The sequence below is a fragment of the Pholcus phalangioides genome, unplaced genomic scaffold (assembly GCF_987345545.1).
Source record: "Pholcus phalangioides strain wild (caught in Gottingen) unplaced genomic scaffold, Ppha-v1.0 ptg000015l_1, whole genome shotgun sequence".
NCBI classification, from domain to species: domain Eukaryota; kingdom Metazoa; phylum Arthropoda; class Arachnida; order Araneae; family Pholcidae; genus Pholcus; species Pholcus phalangioides.
Window position 1 is genome coordinate 84,079,049 of NW_028301608.1, and position 19,903 is coordinate 84,098,951.

A 19,903-nucleotide genomic window follows, 5' to 3' on the forward strand; every position below is an offset into this window, starting at 1 on the left:
AAGCTGAAAGATAGTTTAGATTTAGTCTCAATGCTCTCTCAAAGTAAACGACAGCCTTTTCATGTTGGCCCCTTAAACTAAAAGCTTTGTGAGCTAGGTGACTTTGTTCTACGTGAAAGAAATGAGAGTTGAACTAATTCCTACATGGAAACTAAAAATGGGCAGCCACAGGCCAGAAATACTTCTGGTGACCCATGGCCACCAATATATGAATATATATCCTATGCATAAATTTCGAACTGACTGTATATATATATTGTGATAAAGCAGAGGCAATAGAAATGCAATTTTTTATTTTGTTTGACATCAGCAAACAAGCCTAGGCTTTTGGAAACGAATAGACGTCCCTCGCTTTATGCAATTCTATAATATGTGTTTGTGAAATTTTATATGGATAAAAATAATTTTCAGCAATTTTTTTAAATGAATTAGGCCGGGATTACACCAAGTTTTCTAAAATTTGAAAGTCAACCAATAAGATTATCGAATGTAACCTACAAGCTTTATTGGTTGGATTTTTAAAAGAATTTTATCAAACTTTTATAGTGTAATCCCTGTCTTAAATTTATTCACAAGTTTGCCGCTTCTTTCTTGAGAGAAGTGCAATAATTTTTTAAATTTAAGCATGTCTCGCCTTCAGTTTTTGGCAGAAGTGATATGTATTTTGTTCCAAAAATATGTAACCGCATGCAAAATCCAATGACACTGTATTCTCCGTAAGCAATTGGATTCATAAGCACAACTGCTTCAACAGCGCAAGTATTATCCACGGCCAATAGATCCATCAGGACAGCATTGTTTACCAGATGTTCATTAGCAAGATAAGGCCATATGCACCGGCAACCAATTACACTTTGCTCGTAGAAAGACTATTACAGGCAGTGCCACCACAAAGCATTGCTTTAATAGCTGAATTCCAAGTCTTTGTTTTGGTCTATTAAATTTTAATTGCAAAAACATTAAATGTGAAGGCAGATACCTTATCACTTGCTCCAAGTATTGTGGAACCGTCTTCACACTACTTTAGAAATTGTTACCCGTAAAAAAAAAAATTTGCCTATTCAAGACGAGCATCAAATTAAAATGGGACGTTGGATTTGAAAAAGAAATACCATCTCGCCATAAAAAGAGTTTAAACTACAAATCACAGGTTAACGGATAATCCGTTCCAATCCTTTCACTTGTGATTGTAGTTTAAAATGTTGAATACGGCTACATGACTTGGGGGAAATCATAGATGTGAATCCACCTTGTGTCATGCCTCCACCTATACAGTCACCATAGATACAAATAAGTTTGTAGATATCAATACACTCTTAAATGGGAGATTGGTCCACATTGTGTTTGTGAAAAATATCTTGTGATTGTAGTTCCCCTCCCCCAGAACTTTGCACAAACAAGTTTGGTAAACAATTTATTCTGCAAATGAATGCTATAATACAAATTTTACACACAGTTCACACATTATCTTCTAGAAGCACTACCAAGGCCACGCTTTCCTACAAACAGATGTCTCGGTTTCATGTTAAAGATTTTTCTGTCACCTTCACCCTTCCTGCTCTGAAGATTCATTTTCTTCTGACTCTTCTTTGCCAATTTTCTGACCTTAGTTCTCATCTGCAAAAATTAAATATTAGTGTCAAATATCAGAAACCAAAGAACATGTAATTATATACAATCATAAATCAAAAAAACAAAAACATACCACTTCATCTCGTACACCAGAGCGATCTCTAGGAGTTTTAGAGCTGCTGCGAACCCTTCCTTCACTATCCTCTCTTTTTCGTTTCACACCTCTTATTTGCCTTGCAACTGCAGCCTCCTCAAGATGAGACTGAAACAAAATATTAAAAATCAAGCTAGAGTTGAAATGTTGCTTTACAATACAATACAATAGTGGTATATAAAATCCAGTCTATCAACCCATTGATAAGTCTTGTTTTCCAACTCCTCAAACATGTTTGCCCACCCTCAACGTGTCTATCAACAGCTTCTAACATTTCGATTACACAGAAATGTGCGTACACAGTACGAATAACAACTAGTTTCCCCATCACATGTTTATTGTTCCCAGAGTAGATTATTATAGATGGGCAAATTTGCCTAAGCTCTTCCCCTATGGGACGCCAAATGATGATGAGATTATTATAGTCAGAATTTCAATGGGTTGGAACTCTGCCTTCAGGGGTTGGAACTCTGCCTTCAGGGGTGGGAAGTGACTAAGTCCATTTTGGAGCAGTAAAATTCAGGATTTGAAGCAGCAAAATATGAGATTCGGAACAGATATTTATAAATTGGAGCAGTGAAATTAACAAGAATATTTTCGTTAACCCTCAACCCTTTTCAAAATGAAACTGCACTGTCTTTTGTTATCAAACATCTTTTCGTCAGCTTGATTTTTGTTTTAGGTGTTTTAGGCTTTTGACACCTTGTTTGAAAAAGCGGCTGTCAAAATTTTTGCACCTGTCTATTTTAGATGATTTTTGCTTACTAAGGGCACTATTTGCTGCCTTGAACAGCAGCACTTCAAATGAGCTAAAAAGTTTTATAAGTCTAATTTTTTTATACCTTGAAAGAAATTGTTACAAAATGGGAGAAAATTTCGGAAGAATCAACCCAATGTTTGGCGATTCAGCACTCATTATCTGGCGAGATTGGCGATCTGACACACTATTTGGCGATATGGACGATTTAACGCTTGTTATTCGGCAACGTTGCCGAATAACGAGCGTTAAATCGCCAGTCTCTAAACTAACATTCGTAATTCATCGGAATTGGGCTTTTTACTCCCGGAATGAAAATTTTTTTCATGAAACATCGGGATTTAACACAATGACAATCGACTACAGTAATTTCTGTTGCTTCCAGTGACAACTTTTTTTTTTTAAACGGAAACACTCAAATTTACACTGAAAAGGGATTGCAAACCATTTTCAGTTCCACGATCACAGGGTATCGCGATGGAAAGCCTGATCAGGTGCCGATAGTTTAAGTATAGTGGGATAAAACACTCTTATGAAGAAACGTTTCGTGGCTAGCAGGAACAAAAAATTGTTGGCGTCCTTTCCGAAATTCCGGGCATACTGAAGCAACATTCGCTATTTGGCGCAGAAAAATACGGAAATACGCTATTGGAGCAGTGCAAAGTTCCCATCCCTGTGCCTTTGATTATATATAATTATATAGCTAAAAAATTTTCACAAACAAAGCACCAACCAAAAACTAAACAAACATACTGTATCATTTTCACCCAAGTCCACACCAACTTCTCGCATTTCAGACTTGAGACGACTGATGCTACGTTCCCTCTGTAAGATAAATTTATTTATAAAAACAAGCTATTTTATAAAGGCATATTTGTCAAAATACGGTAAGACTCAAAAATATTATATCTATATTAACTTATACATACCCTGCGACTAGGTCGACCAAGTTTTGGCTTGTTACTCTTTTTTTTAAGTTGAGATTCACATTTTCTAAGTAGCTTCTTTTCCCTTATCCTGTAAATAAAACTTGACTTGAAATCATTGTTGTACAAGCTATATTGTTCAACCATAATAAATTACCAAGAAAAACCAAAAAAAAAAACATTATGGCATAAAGCGACATTGTTCTAACACCTAGAGACAAGCTCCCTGGTTAGATCACAAATACGCCCGGTCATTTCTTTTCCACACTGGCACGAACAGATTTTCCTTGAATATTCGAGGGAAAATAGACTACTTAACGACGTTGCGAGCAACGTGCCAAGGCCTATCTCTAGGTGCCGATTGTTCACATCTGAATTACACCTTAACCAGGTATGAAAGCATCTCTTACAAGATTATCAGTATTTTAATGAAAAATTGGCTTAGATGCAGACAGGCCGATCTTAAAGCACTTCAGATAGGAGCGAAAGACATTATTCAGCATTATTTCATCAGCTGAACTATAATTTCATCATTAGCGCAGAAATATGTTGCCCATTAAAGTTTTTATACACAGCAATGAAATCTTCAAAATTCAATACTTCATGTAATAGCATCACATCTATATTTGCAATAAAATGAAAATTACAAATAAGTACATATATAAACAAAATGTTATTGAGATATACCCAAAGCAGAATATTTTGTATGGTTTTGCAATGAATCCTTGTCTAACCAAAAATGTTTTGAAGTAACTTGCAATTTTTAACTAGTCCTCCCTTGAACTTGCATCATTAAATGCCCAATTTATTCAAACTATAAAAAAAATGAAACCACCAAGAGACTTGAATATGATTACGATTAAAAATAAATAGGTGCCAGACATATTCCATAATAGTAGATTTCTCATATTTAAATTCTAATTTCATTATCCCTGAGAAAACAGGGTTAGTCTGGGATTGCAAAACTGTTTTCTTGGGGATTTTTTTTAAAGCAAACCAGTTTGAATTTTTTCCAACAAAAAAAATCTAGGGTTCTAGGTAAATTGGAAGAATTGGCACACATGTAACACCATACCTGGATAAAAAGAGCTACTTTATTTTGCTCAGAGATCTTGGTGGTGGATATAATCATAATTCATCCAAACGTTCTCATCAAAGCAAAAATAAATATTACTATTAATATACCAATGTAATATATTATTACCAAAGAAATTCAATAAACATTTCCACATAAGTCAGAGCAAAGACTTATGACATGGGAATACTTGCCAAGCTAAATATACAAAATACTCTCAGAATATTAAAATAACTTTTGAACCAATAGATACAGGGCAAAGACATTCTTATGGTCAAGAAAAAAATTCTATGCATAATTGTCCCGATTTGAGAAGTTTTACTGTATTATAATACTAACCAATTAGGTTTTCTGAGTGAAATCAGCCCACCAGTTTGCATCCGTAATAGAATATTGAACAAACTCAGTGCAACCTATTGATCACACAATGGGACAGAATTACCAGTTAATAGGCACTACTGACATTACTCGACACAATGGAATCTACACTGCTGGCCACCGTAAATGCAACACCCTGAAGGAAGCATGCAAATAATATGAAATTTACAACATGCATTAGTGGAGGTGAGATATGCAAATGATTAGAATTTCAGCGCAGACGCACATCACGCGCGCCTGTGGCGCCACTTCAAAGCGCTATTTAAGGCTTGGAGATTTCGACGATTTGAAGTGCGGCAATTGTGTTTTTCTTGTGGTTTTTTTCAAAAAAACGATCAATTATGCCTCGTAGAAAACAGCGATCATCTTTTGATCAAGTATCCGAGTTCGACAGAGGAAGGATAGTGGCCTACCGAGATTGTGGATTATCTTTCAGGGAAATCGGTAGTCGTGTTGGACGAAACCAAACAACTGTAATGCGGATATGTGATCGTTGGATGCAGGAGGGTACGACGGACCGACGTGTTCGATCGCATCCACCTCAGTGCACCACTTCACGTGATGACAGGCGTATTGTGCGTATGGCAGTGACGGATCGCTCAGCCACATCACGAACCATAGCACAGCACATTCAGTCTGTACCGCATCATCCAGTGTCTGCGCGTACCATTCGACGGCGTTTACAGCAGAGTGGTCTGTCCGCAAGACGTCCATTGCTTCGTCTACCCTTGACGCAGAACCACAGACGTCTCCGCCGCCAATGGTGCGATGAAAGAAGGATGTGGACGGCACAATGGAATGAAATTGTCTTTACTGACGAGTCACGCTTCTGTCTGCAACACCACGATGGTCGGATTCGAGTCTGGAGACACCGTGGAGAGAGGATGCTGAACAGCTGCGTTATGCACCGCCACACTGGTCCTGCACCGGGTATTATGGTATGGGGCGGTATTGGATATCACTCTCGCACTCCTCTAGTACGCATTGCCGGTACTTTAAAAAGCCAGCGCTACATCTCCGAGGTGTTGGAGCCAGTTGTCCTTCCTTACCTTCAGGGCTTGCCCACAGCCATATTTCAACAGGATAATGCGCGACCACACGTGGCACGCATTGTTCAAAGGTTCTTCGTCAATCGCCAGATTGAATTACTTCCCTGGCCAGCTCGCTCTCCGGATCTTTCACCGATAGAAAACATGTGGTCCATGGTTGCTCAACGATTGACCCAGATTACATCCCCAGCTGCCACACCAGATCAACTTTGGCAACGCGTGGAAGCTGCTTGGTCTGCTGTACCCCAAGAACACACCCAAAGTCTCTTTGAATCAATGCCGAGGCGTGTGGCAGCGGTGATCTCCAACAATGGCGGCTACTCTGGCTACTGATTTTGGCAGGAACCACACTTCACAGAAGTCTATAAATTTAATCAATCGATGCTTGGTCAACATGTTATCTACAAAATAAATATTGTTGCGATATCTCTTGTCTTTCTTGGTGTTACAATTTGGGTGGCCAGCAGTGTAATTCAAAATGTTCAGTTGAGAGGTGCTAACAATTCAGAATGGGTAATCTTTACTGAAAGATTAATACATCAAACCCCTTTGTTAAAGGTATATCCCGTAACAGCAAAAATACCATCAAAATAAATCAGAGATCTTGGTGGAAATTTAATCATTGATTCATCCACAGATTCTCATCACATGCATTTGATATAGCTGTTTATATTGCAATCAACAAACTGAAAATACTTGTCTGCTGATTAAAATTAAATAAAATGCTCAGAGTTAAAAAGCTCGTTTTTTGAATTTAGCAATTCATCACGACATCTGACAAAGCAAACTCATCATGGCATTTTTTCAAATTTAATTTGTGTGAACATACCATTTATACAAGAATGATGTTACTCTCCGCTACCATACGAAGGTTTTTCAACAACTGGCTGTTGCGAAGATATATTTTGGAAAGAAAATTCAACTGCCCCTGCAGGGAATCGAACCCACATCCTTTCACTTTCCGGGTGAACACCCTAGACTACAGAGGCACTGAATCTCTCAATCTTTTCTTGGAGCTCGTGTACAAGAGACCCCTTTTCAGTGTACACGAAAAGACGTGGGTTTCATTCCCCACAGGGACAGTTGAATATTCTCTTTCCAAATATATCTTCGCAAAGGACAGTTGTTGAAATACCTACATACCATTTACCTTACAGTAAAGGATGTTTTAAAAACCAAATATTTACTTTTCTGCTAATCTTCTTATGTCCTTTGTTTCTTCATCATCACTTTCAGAATCATCATAAAAGCCTGCTTGTTCACGAAGCTCTTCTTCTTTCTCAAGTTCTTCTAATTTCTATACAAAGTTACATAATATGATAAGGCAAAGTTGGAATATTTTCAAAAAATTACATAATGCATCACGAACTGATCGATAATTTAATGTAACAGAGCATATATACCTTAAAAATATCTGGATCTACATAATCTGCAATATTATGACCTTGCCACAATTCGGGTATTACATCATACTTCTCATGATCGGGGAGATCATAGTTTTCTACGAATGATAAAAAGAAACAATCTTATTATTTTTATTCATAACCATATCTTGACCAATTAGTATATTAACAAAGCTGTTGCATAACCCAATTAACTCTTGAATCTAATTTATATTGCCCCACTAGAATGTGTTCTAGTCCCTTGGGGTCAAAGAGTGTTATTGTAATGTCTTTTTTACGTTTTTGTCTTTCGGTTATGTTCAGTGCAATAAAAAACAAATATATACACACATATACATATTAATCTACCTTAGTAGAAAAACTAGCTAATAGGCAGCATCAGACAAGTTCTTGGTGGTTTGATTCACATCATAGACATCAAGAGTAGCAAATAAAGCATCATTTGCTGCCATCACTTGAAATTACTCAATATCATAAATAAAAAATAAACTCACTTTTTAGATCTAAAATATAGTCATCGCCAAGTTCCATTTCAATTTCCCTTTCCTAATAAAAGATTTAAAATAATTTCCCATCTTAAAATATTTCTAAAAATTTACAGAAACATATATACACTGAAGATTATAGAAGTTGAAGAATTATTAGAGATCAAGTCATACAAGATAATTCTCAAATCAAAATGTCTATTTAAAAAACATAGCTTACAAGTTTTCGCTTCTGTTTTTGATCAACATCCATTTTGAGTTTTTTATCTAGTACTCCGGGCGGAATATATGCAGGTCTGTCCTAACCATAAAAAGGAAAAAAAATTACTTACACAAATAAATTAACTGAAATAAAATTTATCAAATCTCAATATTGTTAATTTTTACCTTTTCATCTCGAGGTTCAGGAATGGCTACTCTAATACGATTCAAAATACTTTCAGCCTTTTTCCCTTTTAATTTGGTCTCGACACGATGAGCTAAAAGCATATCACAAGCTTCATTTTTGAGTTCAATCACACCATCATCAGTCACTGTACTCATCTCCATCACCGGTATATTATCTGCAGCCAGGGATTCTATTAATTTCTATAAAAAGAAAAAATTATAAACATATATACAAGCCACAATATTGAAAACCAAAAAGTTTACAGATGGTGATTGCAGTGCCTAAACAACCAGAGAAAGACAATTTGTAAATATTATCGTACTGTATGTTTATTTATAGCATTGTTTTTAAATTATATTATGTTGCATTAATAAATGACGTTTTTATCAATCGCTTTCATTTCAATGAGTAAGCTTCACTTCAATAAGCACAATATTTTTTTGTATTTGCTCAAAGTTGCCAATTTTTTATTTTAATGTAGTTTTAATTTTGCCATTTTTCATTTTTTTCAAGCGGCTGCGGAGCACTGATGCAGAACCGCTGGTATAGTCATTCTAATACAGTCCCTAACCTGCGTAACATGTAATGCTAATGGCAAAATAAAATTACCTTTTTTTCATCTGCTAACTCTTCCAATTTCAGAACATCAGACTTATTGGCAACGACAACAATAGGCTGCAAATTTAAAATATTACATATGAAATATTCAATTTCATCTAAATACATTTATAAATTTCCAAATTAAACTGAAATGTATACCTCAAAATACAAATTTTAAATCAGAAAAATACAGAAGTATGAACAGTGTTCTCACCTTGTTGGCAAACAATGGCCTGATGCTATGGAACAAATTTATCTGAAAAAAAAAACCTAATTAAATTTTCATTGTATTGCAAGTTTTATCCAAATAATTACATAATCTAAATTCATAGAACAATGATAAGACTTCCTCAGAAACGTGTGGGAGTAAATCTCTTCCTATACAATCAGAATGGTGCATGGTACGTTTCATCACAGGAAAACTTATTCAGCATTCCACCTCAAAATCAAGAGCTTAACATGTTACAAAATATAAACATGATATTGTTTGAATACTATACTAATTATAATTAGTCTATTCATAAGTGAAATGTAGAAAAGCCTTCCTCAGAAACATGTGTGGGAGTAAATCTCTTCCTATACAATCAGAATGGTGCATGGTTTGTTTCATCATAGGAAAACACTTTACAAAACAAAAACTTCTTGAAAATTTAATATCCAAGTGGAACAGAAAATTCAATATGAACCACACCACATACGTACGAAATATTAGAAAAATTTAAAGGACCCCCAGCGCAGTGCAATACCCCCTTCTTATGACAAATTTATTCCAAGACAGACTGCCTATAAAAACTTTTTAATAGATAACATCAATCTCCTTCAAAAAAGATGTACAACTCTAGAGCAGAAGTGGTTCTTTTCACATCCATGGCTTACCTGGCCTTGTCAGTCTATCCGCAATTGTCTAGGAAAGGATCATTTCACAAAGCTCACAGTCAAAGAAATCAGTCAAATTTTATTGTAAAAGTCTTTCAATTAATGATCATACTTTTTCCCTCTTGTTCATAAATAGTAAATTTTTATTAATAACTATTTCATGGTTTGTTTGCATTGGCACTTCTTGTTAACAGCATGTGTTGTATCAAAGAAATATTAGTCGTTACAGCTGGAGCAATATAAGAACTATTTAATAAATATTTTTTCTAAATCTCAAAAAGAGAAAATAAAAAGTTTTTTTTTTAAATTCAAAAATGAAACTAATTACATATTAGCCATAGCTGAAAATATATGAAACAATAAACCAAAACACAAAAGTAAAGAACACTTAGAAATGAATCATTGTAAACTTAACGTAATCAATTATAGAAAAATCTGAATTTTTTAAAGATAAATATGCGTTATCCAAGGGGGGTGCGGGAAAGAAAGGTTGAGAACCACCATTCCGAAAGGAAATTCTCCTCCAATACATGTAGATTTGAAAAATTAATTTCAGGACAAGTTGACATAAGTTGAGATATAACCCTACAGCAAAGATAGTTTACTAGTACATAATAAAAAACTTCCATCCCGTATAATGTCATTAGATTAAAAACATTCAAACCGATCAAAATAAAATAGTCAACAAATGTTAGCCAACATTATCAGTGATTCAAATAAGATGTATGTTAAGTTTATATACATATCTATATTAAGATATAATCATTAAAAATCAATAATTCAAAGGAATCAGATAACAAGTCAATTTTCAACAAAATGATTCTGTGGCCCGGACAATCATCACATTGCAATGATTTTAAAATTCAGATGAAATTGAAGGATTTAAGCTTTGACAACAGTCAGACAAAACCACATTAACATTAATTTTTTAACATTTTTTTTACTGTGGCCAGGACAATCATCACAGTAATCGAACAAAGCATTATGTCATTTTTACAGATTGAAAGTAATACAATTATATTTAGCTGATAATTTTCAAGTTTTTCCTTAGGGAAAATATTTTAAGATTCCAAAGTGACCAAAATAATTAACAGCCTTGCAATGTTAGCATCAGATAACCATTTCATCATAGGTCAGCGTTGGATCTAATCTCATCATTTGCATCAACATTACAATTTTTTATTGATTTCAAAATCAAATTTTTTAAAAATATCTAAGTTTTAATAATAAAAAATATTTTAATGCAAAAAAAAAAATGGATACTTCCTCAGAAACACATTGTGGGTTAAATCTCACCATTTACGATCAGAATGGTGCATGGTTTGTTTCATCACAGGAAAACAATAGATGTATTAAATATTCTCACCTGATCCTCCACAGCATAATTACATTGTTCCGATGGATCTATAATGAACACTATGCATGCTCTAAGATGAGCAAGAGCAGTTATCGCTTGCATTTCAATAGTATTTCTGTTCTCTAGGGGCTGATCTAAAATACCAGGTGTATCAATGACCTGCAATATAAATATTTAAACCAATTATCAAAATATTCAGGTCCAAATTACTGAAAATGCATTGACGTTTAATAAAATATTCGAAGCTTGTGTACAATATCAGAATTGATTTAAGATGTCTGGTCATCATGGTAGCATGGAACATAATTTGTCAAATAACTGGTTAAACCTTACATACACATCACAATAGAAAAATTTTAAATAAAAATACCTGCCATCTTAAATACTTGTAATCTGTATGACCGACAAACAATGATTTAGTGGTGAAAGCATACGGTTGTACATCGACATCAGCTCTAGTTATCTAAAATAGTTGAAAATTGTTTTAACTTTTATTTGTCATAAATGAAACTAGAAAATCAGACAAAAATAATTCAAATACACCATACATCCTTTATACTATAAGTGTCCAGCAACTGACTGAAGGGTATTGCATTTGTCACAACTCCTTTAATTAATTGCTACAATATTTTAGCATGTATGTTGAGCAACATCACAAATGATGGTGATGAGGCAGGACAACATGCAGAAATAATTCCAGCTTTAGAATACATCTCAAATATAATCAGTATAACACAGATAATAATTTCTACTTTGGTTAGTTTTTTTTTAAGGTTAGTAAAAATATACTTTTCCACGACAAAAACCATTTGAACTGAAAAACTTCCACTTCATAGTTTATAACTCGTAAAAGAAATAGCTTGTTACAATAACCATTGACATTGCTAGTTACAGTTGAACCCTTTTAACACAGTTATAACAAAAATCTTATTTTAAGAAACACTAGTAATCCCCATAGATATGTTTATATAGGAACAATGCAAAAACCTGGAATTCCTTTATTGTGGAATTTCGTTATAACGAAGAGATTTCTCAGGTCTCTTGGAGTTTGTTATAATGGGATTCAACTATTTTCTCATAAAATTGAGATATTATTTATATATATTTAGTTCATGATATATCCATAACATAAATGCCACTCTCAGATAATAAAAAACTTTCCATCAACTATTTCTCAGTCGGGGGCATTAATCATCACAGAATGGCAAACTTCTACCAACCTAAATATTTAGTAACGTTTATTATATAGATAATATTGATAGAAACTATAACTCTTCTCTAGATGTACAATAGAATTTTGTCTGGTGTTAGTTACTGTTGACCAAAAAATACTAGATGCTAAAATTAAAATATTGCACCAAAAAATTTACTCAGTCAAAATTATTTCGCACAGTTGTGCAAGTTGAGCAAAACATATCTACTCAACAGAATATCTGTGCATAAGAATTTTTGCAAGTGCATTGTACATGTCAAATTCAAAAAATTCTGTCCCAATAACCTTTACAAATCACCATTACAAACATAACTTTTCTAACACAATATGCATAATACACAAAAGTGCATGGAAATAATTAAATTCCATTAAAAAACTAGAAAAATTAAAACACTAGAAAGACTGGTAGGAAAACTTATAAATTTCCCAACTTTCTGGGTTGTAGAAGAAACTAACTAGCTTACCAGTCGCTGCGATCTAAGAAAAAAAGAAATTCAAGGAAAGGAAAAAAAAACTATGCCAGAAATCTTCGCGGGAGTGTACTCGAGTGCAACTTCTCAGTTTCATGGAAATTGGATGAATGGTGTAGTAATGCATAAAAGACAGGCATACATTCGTGTGTGTGTATATATATATATATATATGTTTTTATTAAAAAAATTTCAAACCCGTTTGATACTCTGACTTGCACACTGATAAGACCAGTATACAAAACATAATTTGCCCATTTAAGAGACTGGAGAAATTTGTTATACTTTTCAAAGAAGCTTGCTTTAGTTCTCAATCTTGTGTAACTCTAATCTTATAAATTGTGTTATAAGGGATCCTTCAAGTATTACGTCAGCATCAAGGGGGGAGAGGTTTTGGATTTGCTGACGGGGGGGGGGGGGGGGGGATTAAAAGGTTGCTTATGTTACCAACCACCCTATATAATGGTATAAGATATGAAATATATTAAGCTGCTGACGAAATTTTGCTGGGGAGGGGGATTCAGTGTTTCACTAACAAGGGGGTCAAAAATAGCTGAAAATCTACTTACATAATACTTGATTGCCCCTTATGAGTGACTATTCATCTTGTACATTTGCCAAGCTCTTTCCCCCTAGTGAAACACATTTAAGCACTTTCTAAATTTTTTCCTCAGGGTTTATTTATAACCAATATTTGATCATTTTAACATTTGGCAACATGTTTGGTAAAAAACAATTTCCTCACTATTAATTTTATCTCAAATTTCTATTTTTCTTGATCAAATTGTCACTAAGAAAAATTACCAAGCAAAGAATTTGATATTTATCAGAAAAGATCTTAATATCTTGCTTTATGAACATTTTGTGGAATCTCATATTTAGCATGTCATATATATAGCAAATATTTTTCAAAATAAAGTTAAATTATATGGATTGACAAAACTTACTTTGTTAATAAAACTTGATTTTCCAACATTAGGAAATCCACATATCAATAATGTTCTTGTGTTGGGATCAATCGATGGCAACCTGGAAATATGCTGTCGAACTTGCTCAAGATATTGCAAGCTTTTGTCCTGCCGCTTCATAATCGATGCCATTCTAAAATGTGAAAATAAACATTCATATTAAACGGTAGACATTTTGTCAAATTCACAATACTTCAATAGGATAATTGCAAGGAACAGATTTTTTTTCCCGCTAAGCACAGGTGTGCTTAATAAAAAAAGTTCCATCGCCATAATGTATAAATTATGTAACGATCTCTTATGTAATTGAAATACAGTATAAATCACTTGAAAACAAACTTATGTATATGTACATAAATATATACTTTATACTCTATGATTTAAATTTTGGGTTTTCACATCTATATTTCTCATCATCGTTTATATAAGCTTCAACATCAGGGCCGTAACTAGGATTTTTGTTAAGTGGCAGCAACAGGATTCCCTTCCCCCCCGACCACTAAAATCTGATGATTTCCACCACGTACTCAATTTTGCTGCCCCCACCTCTCTCTAATTCCATCACTGCTCAGCACTTGCAATCACAAAGCAATTTGCATACTATTATTGTCATTGTATATCATTTTATAAATCTAACCGGTAAACTGATTTCTCCCGTAACCTGCTTTACAAAAAAAAAATTTATAATTCCAGAAAGAAACTGCTTTACTACACAATTTTCAAAAACCACAATATCAAGTATGATAAGTTTTACAAATCTAAGGGTGGGCGAAATAGAAATCTCATTGCGAGCAGTCATTGTATTAAAAATTGTGATAGAAGTACCAATATGGTATGCGATGGTATATGGTATACGACGATTTGGTCGTGAAGCAATTGAAGTGTGCAAAATTTTCTATTAAAGGATAAAATTTCCCTTTCTGCTTCAGTGTTGAACAAGTTCAGTTTAATCCAGGTTTTTTTAATTAGGTATTTCGTAATTGAAACAACGGGAACAATTTTTTTCTATTAAAGACAGGTTTCCCCTTTATACAGGTTTTACTGTATTTAGGTGCATGCCCAAGGCTCGACAAATCTCATGCAACCGGCAATTGAAAAATCTATTAGCAGCTAGAATTTTCTATCTAAGACTTAAATTAGTTTAACGTGAAATTATTTCACGACAATGAATTTTTATCACATTTTTCTAAAGCAAAAAAACATGCATAAATGCCAAGAAATTAAACTTGTGCCTTATCCATTGATTTCTTGAGCCTTGCGAATGTGTACAAACTCAATTATAAATCGAATTAAACTAATTAAATAAAACTTAACTAATGGCCGTTATCGAAATACAGGCATTCAAAGAAAAATGCAAAGATTAATACTGTAGCCAAATTAAAACTGTAGCCAAAAAGCTCTCAAATTCACTCACCTACCCAAAGCAGCTTTCTTTAGTAACTTGCACCGGTACAGACTGTCACCATATTTCATCAATCGGCAATAGTCCTTTGCAACACTAAATTAAAAATATTCAATAGATTTCTCTTTAACAAGAATCAAAACAATACTAATAATTTAAACCATGACTGCAAATACTGAATTATTTAATTTTAACTTTTTTGTGAATTAAATTGTGCGATAAATATTTTGAAAATACTTTAGAAATAAAAAATATATAACATACTTGTCAATAAGATGGCGAGCAGTGTTGAGTTGTCCAAGGGCTAGCTTATAATGATCTTTATCATAAAGGACGTTCATAAGATCAGCAAAAAATGGATGTATTTCCTAAATAGGAATGAAAATTGGAATTTAACAAAATTTGTAATTTATGGTTTTATTAACATAACCTATCAATCATTTTAAACCATACAAACTGGACATTTCTTGTCCTGCTAAACTTTTTCCATGAAATCGTAATTGACAGGCCTCCAAATTTCCTGCCCGTAATGAATTTTAATAAATTAAAAATTCCGGTCACAACTGGCCATGTCCTGTGTTTCACACCCATAGACTGGATCGAATATTAAAATTTCAAATTTTTTTTAAATAAAGTTGCAGAACCTGCCTCGGGGGGAATGAACGTATTTCCCAAGAAAAATATAATTCCACGTCAGTCTTTCCATGCAGAATATAGAAACCACATCTGCATACTGTTCATAACATATGAGTCTCCTTTCGTGGATGCTATCAGTGATTGATAATCTTGGGTATATGAACTCATAAAAGCTTTTAGGTTTTATATTTTATTTCTGAAGACATTTAAACGGAAAAAATGTGTTTACTACACATTACTGTTAATGGAATACAATAATTATACAGGAATTTCACAACCAAGGTCATGCCCCTGATAAATGATTGGCGCAGCTGTCCTCTATAGGCATTTTCCCTAACGAGACTAATCATTGACACCACAACGTGAAAGCTCGCGTAAAATTTTCTGCCGAAATCGGGAGAAATTTTAACAAATCTGAAGTGCGGGAGGAAAGATGAAAAATCAGGAGAGTTGGAAAGTCTGAATATGGGAAGCAATGAAGATCTAATTTCATCTTTTTATTATTGCTCATCTACTGGCAATTTCACGATTAATACAAGTTCACAATATGAACAGGCAACCATGTCTGTTTACATTCACAGATAAAATGACACTGACCACCTTTCATACAGGCTATCACACCTGGCTAGATGGTACAATGTCTTTCCTATATAATGTTATAAGGGCAAGACTTTTTCATTGCTATTTCATGTTGCAATAATTAAAAAAACAATGGCACAAAATACACCTGACAGCATGACAATAATCTTACATTGACCTTTAACCTCCTTTATCTAGCAACTTTTGGAAGTTTGTTGCATTTGAATTTAATCCATTATATCCTACTGTTTGTATTTGGACTCTGAAACTAATTATATTCTAAAGAATATTCATATATATCAGAAGGGATGGTTACTTAGGAGTCCTGGTTTTTTTTTATTTTTAATTGTATCTTCAGTCATTATATTTCAATGTTTTAGTTTTAACAATTTATAATTCAAAGCTCATTTATATATTAATACTGTTATTTTTTCTGAAGTTGGTCTACAAAGTTATGATTGTTGGTTTCCTTGTGTTTACTGTGTTGGCCCTTTTTCCTTGGAGACTTATCAGTGGGCTGTTAAACATAATTACCACAAAAAAAAAACGAATCTGGACATATTCGAAATAAATCTGATAAGCATACTTCTAATTTTGGAAAGTCTGTTAGAATTTGTGTCAAGCGATCATGGAAATTTTGCTGGGTGAATTTGATTTTCCTCATATAAAACTGTCGTATCCTAGATATCTTGTACTGCTTGTGGACTACAGTTGGAGTCTTTCGCTGGGTTTTTGATAGTATTATGTCCGTAAAATCCTGGAAAAAAAAAAAAGGTATGCTTAATTTCGCTATTTTTCAATTTTTCTTAAAAAAGTAATTTATTTATTACTAAAACAATTCAAATTTATCACTACAATTAGAAAAACTGATACAGTAATATGTACAAACACACTAAATAAACACCAAAAAAGATTGAAATTTATTCACAGGATTCAAAATTTACTGAACATTGGATATGCATGATCTAAAAGCTTTAGCAAAATGTCACAATGCTAATGATTTATGGTTGGATGTCTTCTGGTTTCGTACCTCACGTACTACTTTCACATTCTGCAAAAAATACAAACCCTGATTGTCTATAGTATTTCAGATTGATTACATCTGTGGAACATGACCAGGCAAGTTACAAGATAATTGTCAATACACATTTACAACATAAGATTGAAAACAATTTCATAATGTTGACAGACTCCAATTTAAGAAAATTCAACTATATAAAATTTTCGGCACCAGAATAAACTTTTTAATCCTCGGGGCAACCTGGTCCCCGAGATTTGTCAAGCTCAGTTGTAGAATAAAAAATTTATCAACGATTTATCAACAGTTAATTTTCAAAAACACAGGAAACTTATGCTGTATCCCAAACCTGTTACAGGTGCTGTATAATCCAGATCGCCAAGGGCGCCACTTGTTTTGCCGGGTTGCTGTTATTCTAGATTGTTCCTCTATAGCTTCTAGGGTTTTAATTTTTTTTTATACCTAGAATATACTTATTTATACAACATGCAGGACCTTGGTTAATTTAAATATACTATTATATTCCTTTTATGTTTCATATTTGAATGGGATTTATTTTCTATGCTGGCGATTTTACTTTTTGGCGTTCAGTGTCCAACGGCCTTGGCAACTTTTGGTTGGGTAGTCAGACATGTTTGGCGCAGATAAAACTAGTCGCCATAATTTGGATTATACAGCACCTGTTCCAACTTTAAATATAGACCACTAATCTTAAAGCACTTCAGATAGGAGCGAAAGACAATTATTCAGCACTATCAATCAGCTGAACTATAATTTCATCATCAGCACAAAAAAGAATACTGGTCATAAATTAATGATTTTAATAATAATACCCAACCATTTTAAAACATGGCTTGACTAATAGAGCAAAAATAGACACCAACCAGATATTTTGAGCCAAAAAGTTTTATAACTTACTGCCCTGCTAACCCTGCTTTATAACTTATAGCAGATTGTATCAAGCACTTATTTCACAATCAAAAACTATAGACTTGAGTGCATAAATTAACATTTAGCAGCAATGAATTCATATCTATTGACTAGATTTAGGCCACCAGTAATGCACTTCAGATAGAGGCGAAAGACATTAACAAATTCTACAGAAACAAATCAGTTGAACTATAATTTCATCACCAGAGCATTATGTACTGGAAATGGCCTACACCTCAGCTACATTAAAACAGCCATTCAAATATAAAATTATGTAATGCATTTAATGCTTTAAGTCATGCCTTCTCAATTTCCCTCAACAGTTCCAACCCGAGAAATCTTTCCAACACACATTTTTCCACAACTTGCGCCCGCAGGATCATTTTCACACAGTAAAACCCCATCTTAATGGACACCCCTCTTTTTAAGCAAATTAGTTGCCTATAAAAAGAGGATGCATTTCAAAACAAATTTAAGGTCACCCTCCTTAATACACGAATTTCTTTCGCCCGCGAGTGACCGCTGGTTTTACTGAACGTACTATCATTGCAATGACACACTGGGAAATACTATTTCTTTATATGCAAATTATAAGATATATTTTCCATTTAATGGAATCAACCTTTTTGATGATACAAGGGGATATGTGCAACACATTTTTACTGAAGGGTTTCACAAAGAATTAATCTAGTACGAGGAGGGGGGGAGCGTCAGACATCAAAATGGTTGGGAAACACTGCTTTATAATATAAATTCTTAACAGGGACAGATCCAAGATGTCCCTAGGATGCAATGGATTAAGCACATATAGCTCTCATGGAACCATGACTTTCAAACAATGGCCTATGCATCTACCCTCGAATTTGAATTAATAAAAGTAGTCGCATTTAGCAAACAAATAAAAAATAGTTTTTGTTCAACAGTTAAGACGGCTAGCATGTTCAGCTTCACAATTTCATTTGAACACTGGACCATATTGGTGTAAGCCTAACCACGTGGCCAGTCCCATACTGATCTAAGGATAGAATTAATCTTTCGAGATGATCTACTAGTTAAAGGAAGAGAAAGGAATAACTATTTTCCGCTCAATATTGGGTTTAAAAATGTAATCTACAATCAGACACATAAAAAAAAAACTTGGGGGAGAAAAGAAATGGCTAAGCCACCACGAACTAGATCGGAAGCACAGATTAAAACTACAATGAAAGAAAAATAATACCTTCGCAGAAGGAACAACGGTGATTTTCTTGAAATTGTAATGAGACATGATTAATTAATATGTTAATTATTAAAACTTAAAATGAAATCAACGATACAATTTCAAGGACGCGATCTCACGACGTCTACTCATGACCAACGTGTCTTCCCCAAATGAACGACAACGAGGACGACCGGCGATTACGATTATTAAACGTAGCTAGTCACACGCTGCCACACGGTGAAATTCTATAATTAAACGACAATCATCATTAAATAAATAATTTTAAATGAAGTACATTAAAGGGAGACATTCAAGGAAAAATAAATAAAACAATTTTTCATTTATTTTTTTAATACGGATATAGTCAGAATTCAATGACATGTTTTTAGTGGATTTCAAAAATAAATGAATAAGGGGTCATTAAAGTATTACGTCAGCATTGATGGGGGGGGGGGGTTCGGATTTG

At 33.8% G+C, this 19,903-nt stretch overlaps 1 protein-coding gene and 5 non-coding genes across 6 annotated transcripts; all 6 read right to left on the bottom strand.

Annotated features, from left to right (window-relative positions):
• Positions 1-1,401: 1,401 nt before the first annotated feature.
• On the bottom strand, positions 1,402-19,642 carry Non1 (nucleolar GTP-binding protein 1). The gene is made up of 18 exons (XM_089244603.1): positions 19,456-19,642; positions 16,875-17,045; positions 15,338-15,441; positions 15,086-15,169; positions 13,651-13,804; positions 11,391-11,483; positions 11,030-11,179; positions 9,002-9,043; positions 8,797-8,862; positions 8,187-8,387; positions 8,020-8,100; positions 7,809-7,860; positions 7,315-7,412; positions 7,099-7,208; positions 3,413-3,500; positions 3,237-3,308; positions 1,706-1,834; positions 1,402-1,617 (listed from the first exon to the last, which is right to left on the bottom strand). The coding sequence occupies exons 1-18, from the start codon at positions 19,501-19,503 to the stop codon at positions 1,465-1,467; spliced, it is 1,896 nt and encodes a 631-aa protein (XP_089100729.1). The 5' UTR covers positions 19,504-19,642; the 3' UTR covers positions 1,402-1,464.
• On the bottom strand, positions 3,874-3,952 carry LOC149076881 (small nucleolar RNA snR60/Z15/Z230/Z193/J17). The gene has a single exon (XR_016194236.1). It is a non-coding gene; the product is annotated as a small nucleolar RNA snR60/Z15/Z230/Z193/J17 (small nucleolar RNA).
• On the bottom strand, positions 6,633-6,711 carry LOC149076882 (small nucleolar RNA SNORD36). The gene has a single exon (XR_016194217.1). It is a non-coding gene; the product is annotated as a small nucleolar RNA SNORD36 (small nucleolar RNA).
• On the bottom strand, positions 7,689-7,761 carry LOC149076883 (small nucleolar RNA SNORD24). Its single transcript, XR_016194233.1, has one exon. It is a non-coding gene; the product is annotated as a small nucleolar RNA SNORD24 (small nucleolar RNA).
• On the bottom strand, positions 18,020-18,098 carry LOC149076884 (small nucleolar RNA snR60/Z15/Z230/Z193/J17). Its single transcript, XR_016194237.1, has one exon. It is a non-coding gene; the product is annotated as a small nucleolar RNA snR60/Z15/Z230/Z193/J17 (small nucleolar RNA).
• LOC149076885 (small nucleolar RNA snR60/Z15/Z230/Z193/J17) lies at positions 18,366-18,449 on the bottom strand. Its single transcript, XR_016194238.1, has one exon. It is a non-coding gene; the product is annotated as a small nucleolar RNA snR60/Z15/Z230/Z193/J17 (small nucleolar RNA).
• Positions 19,643-19,903: the final 261 nt, after the last annotated feature.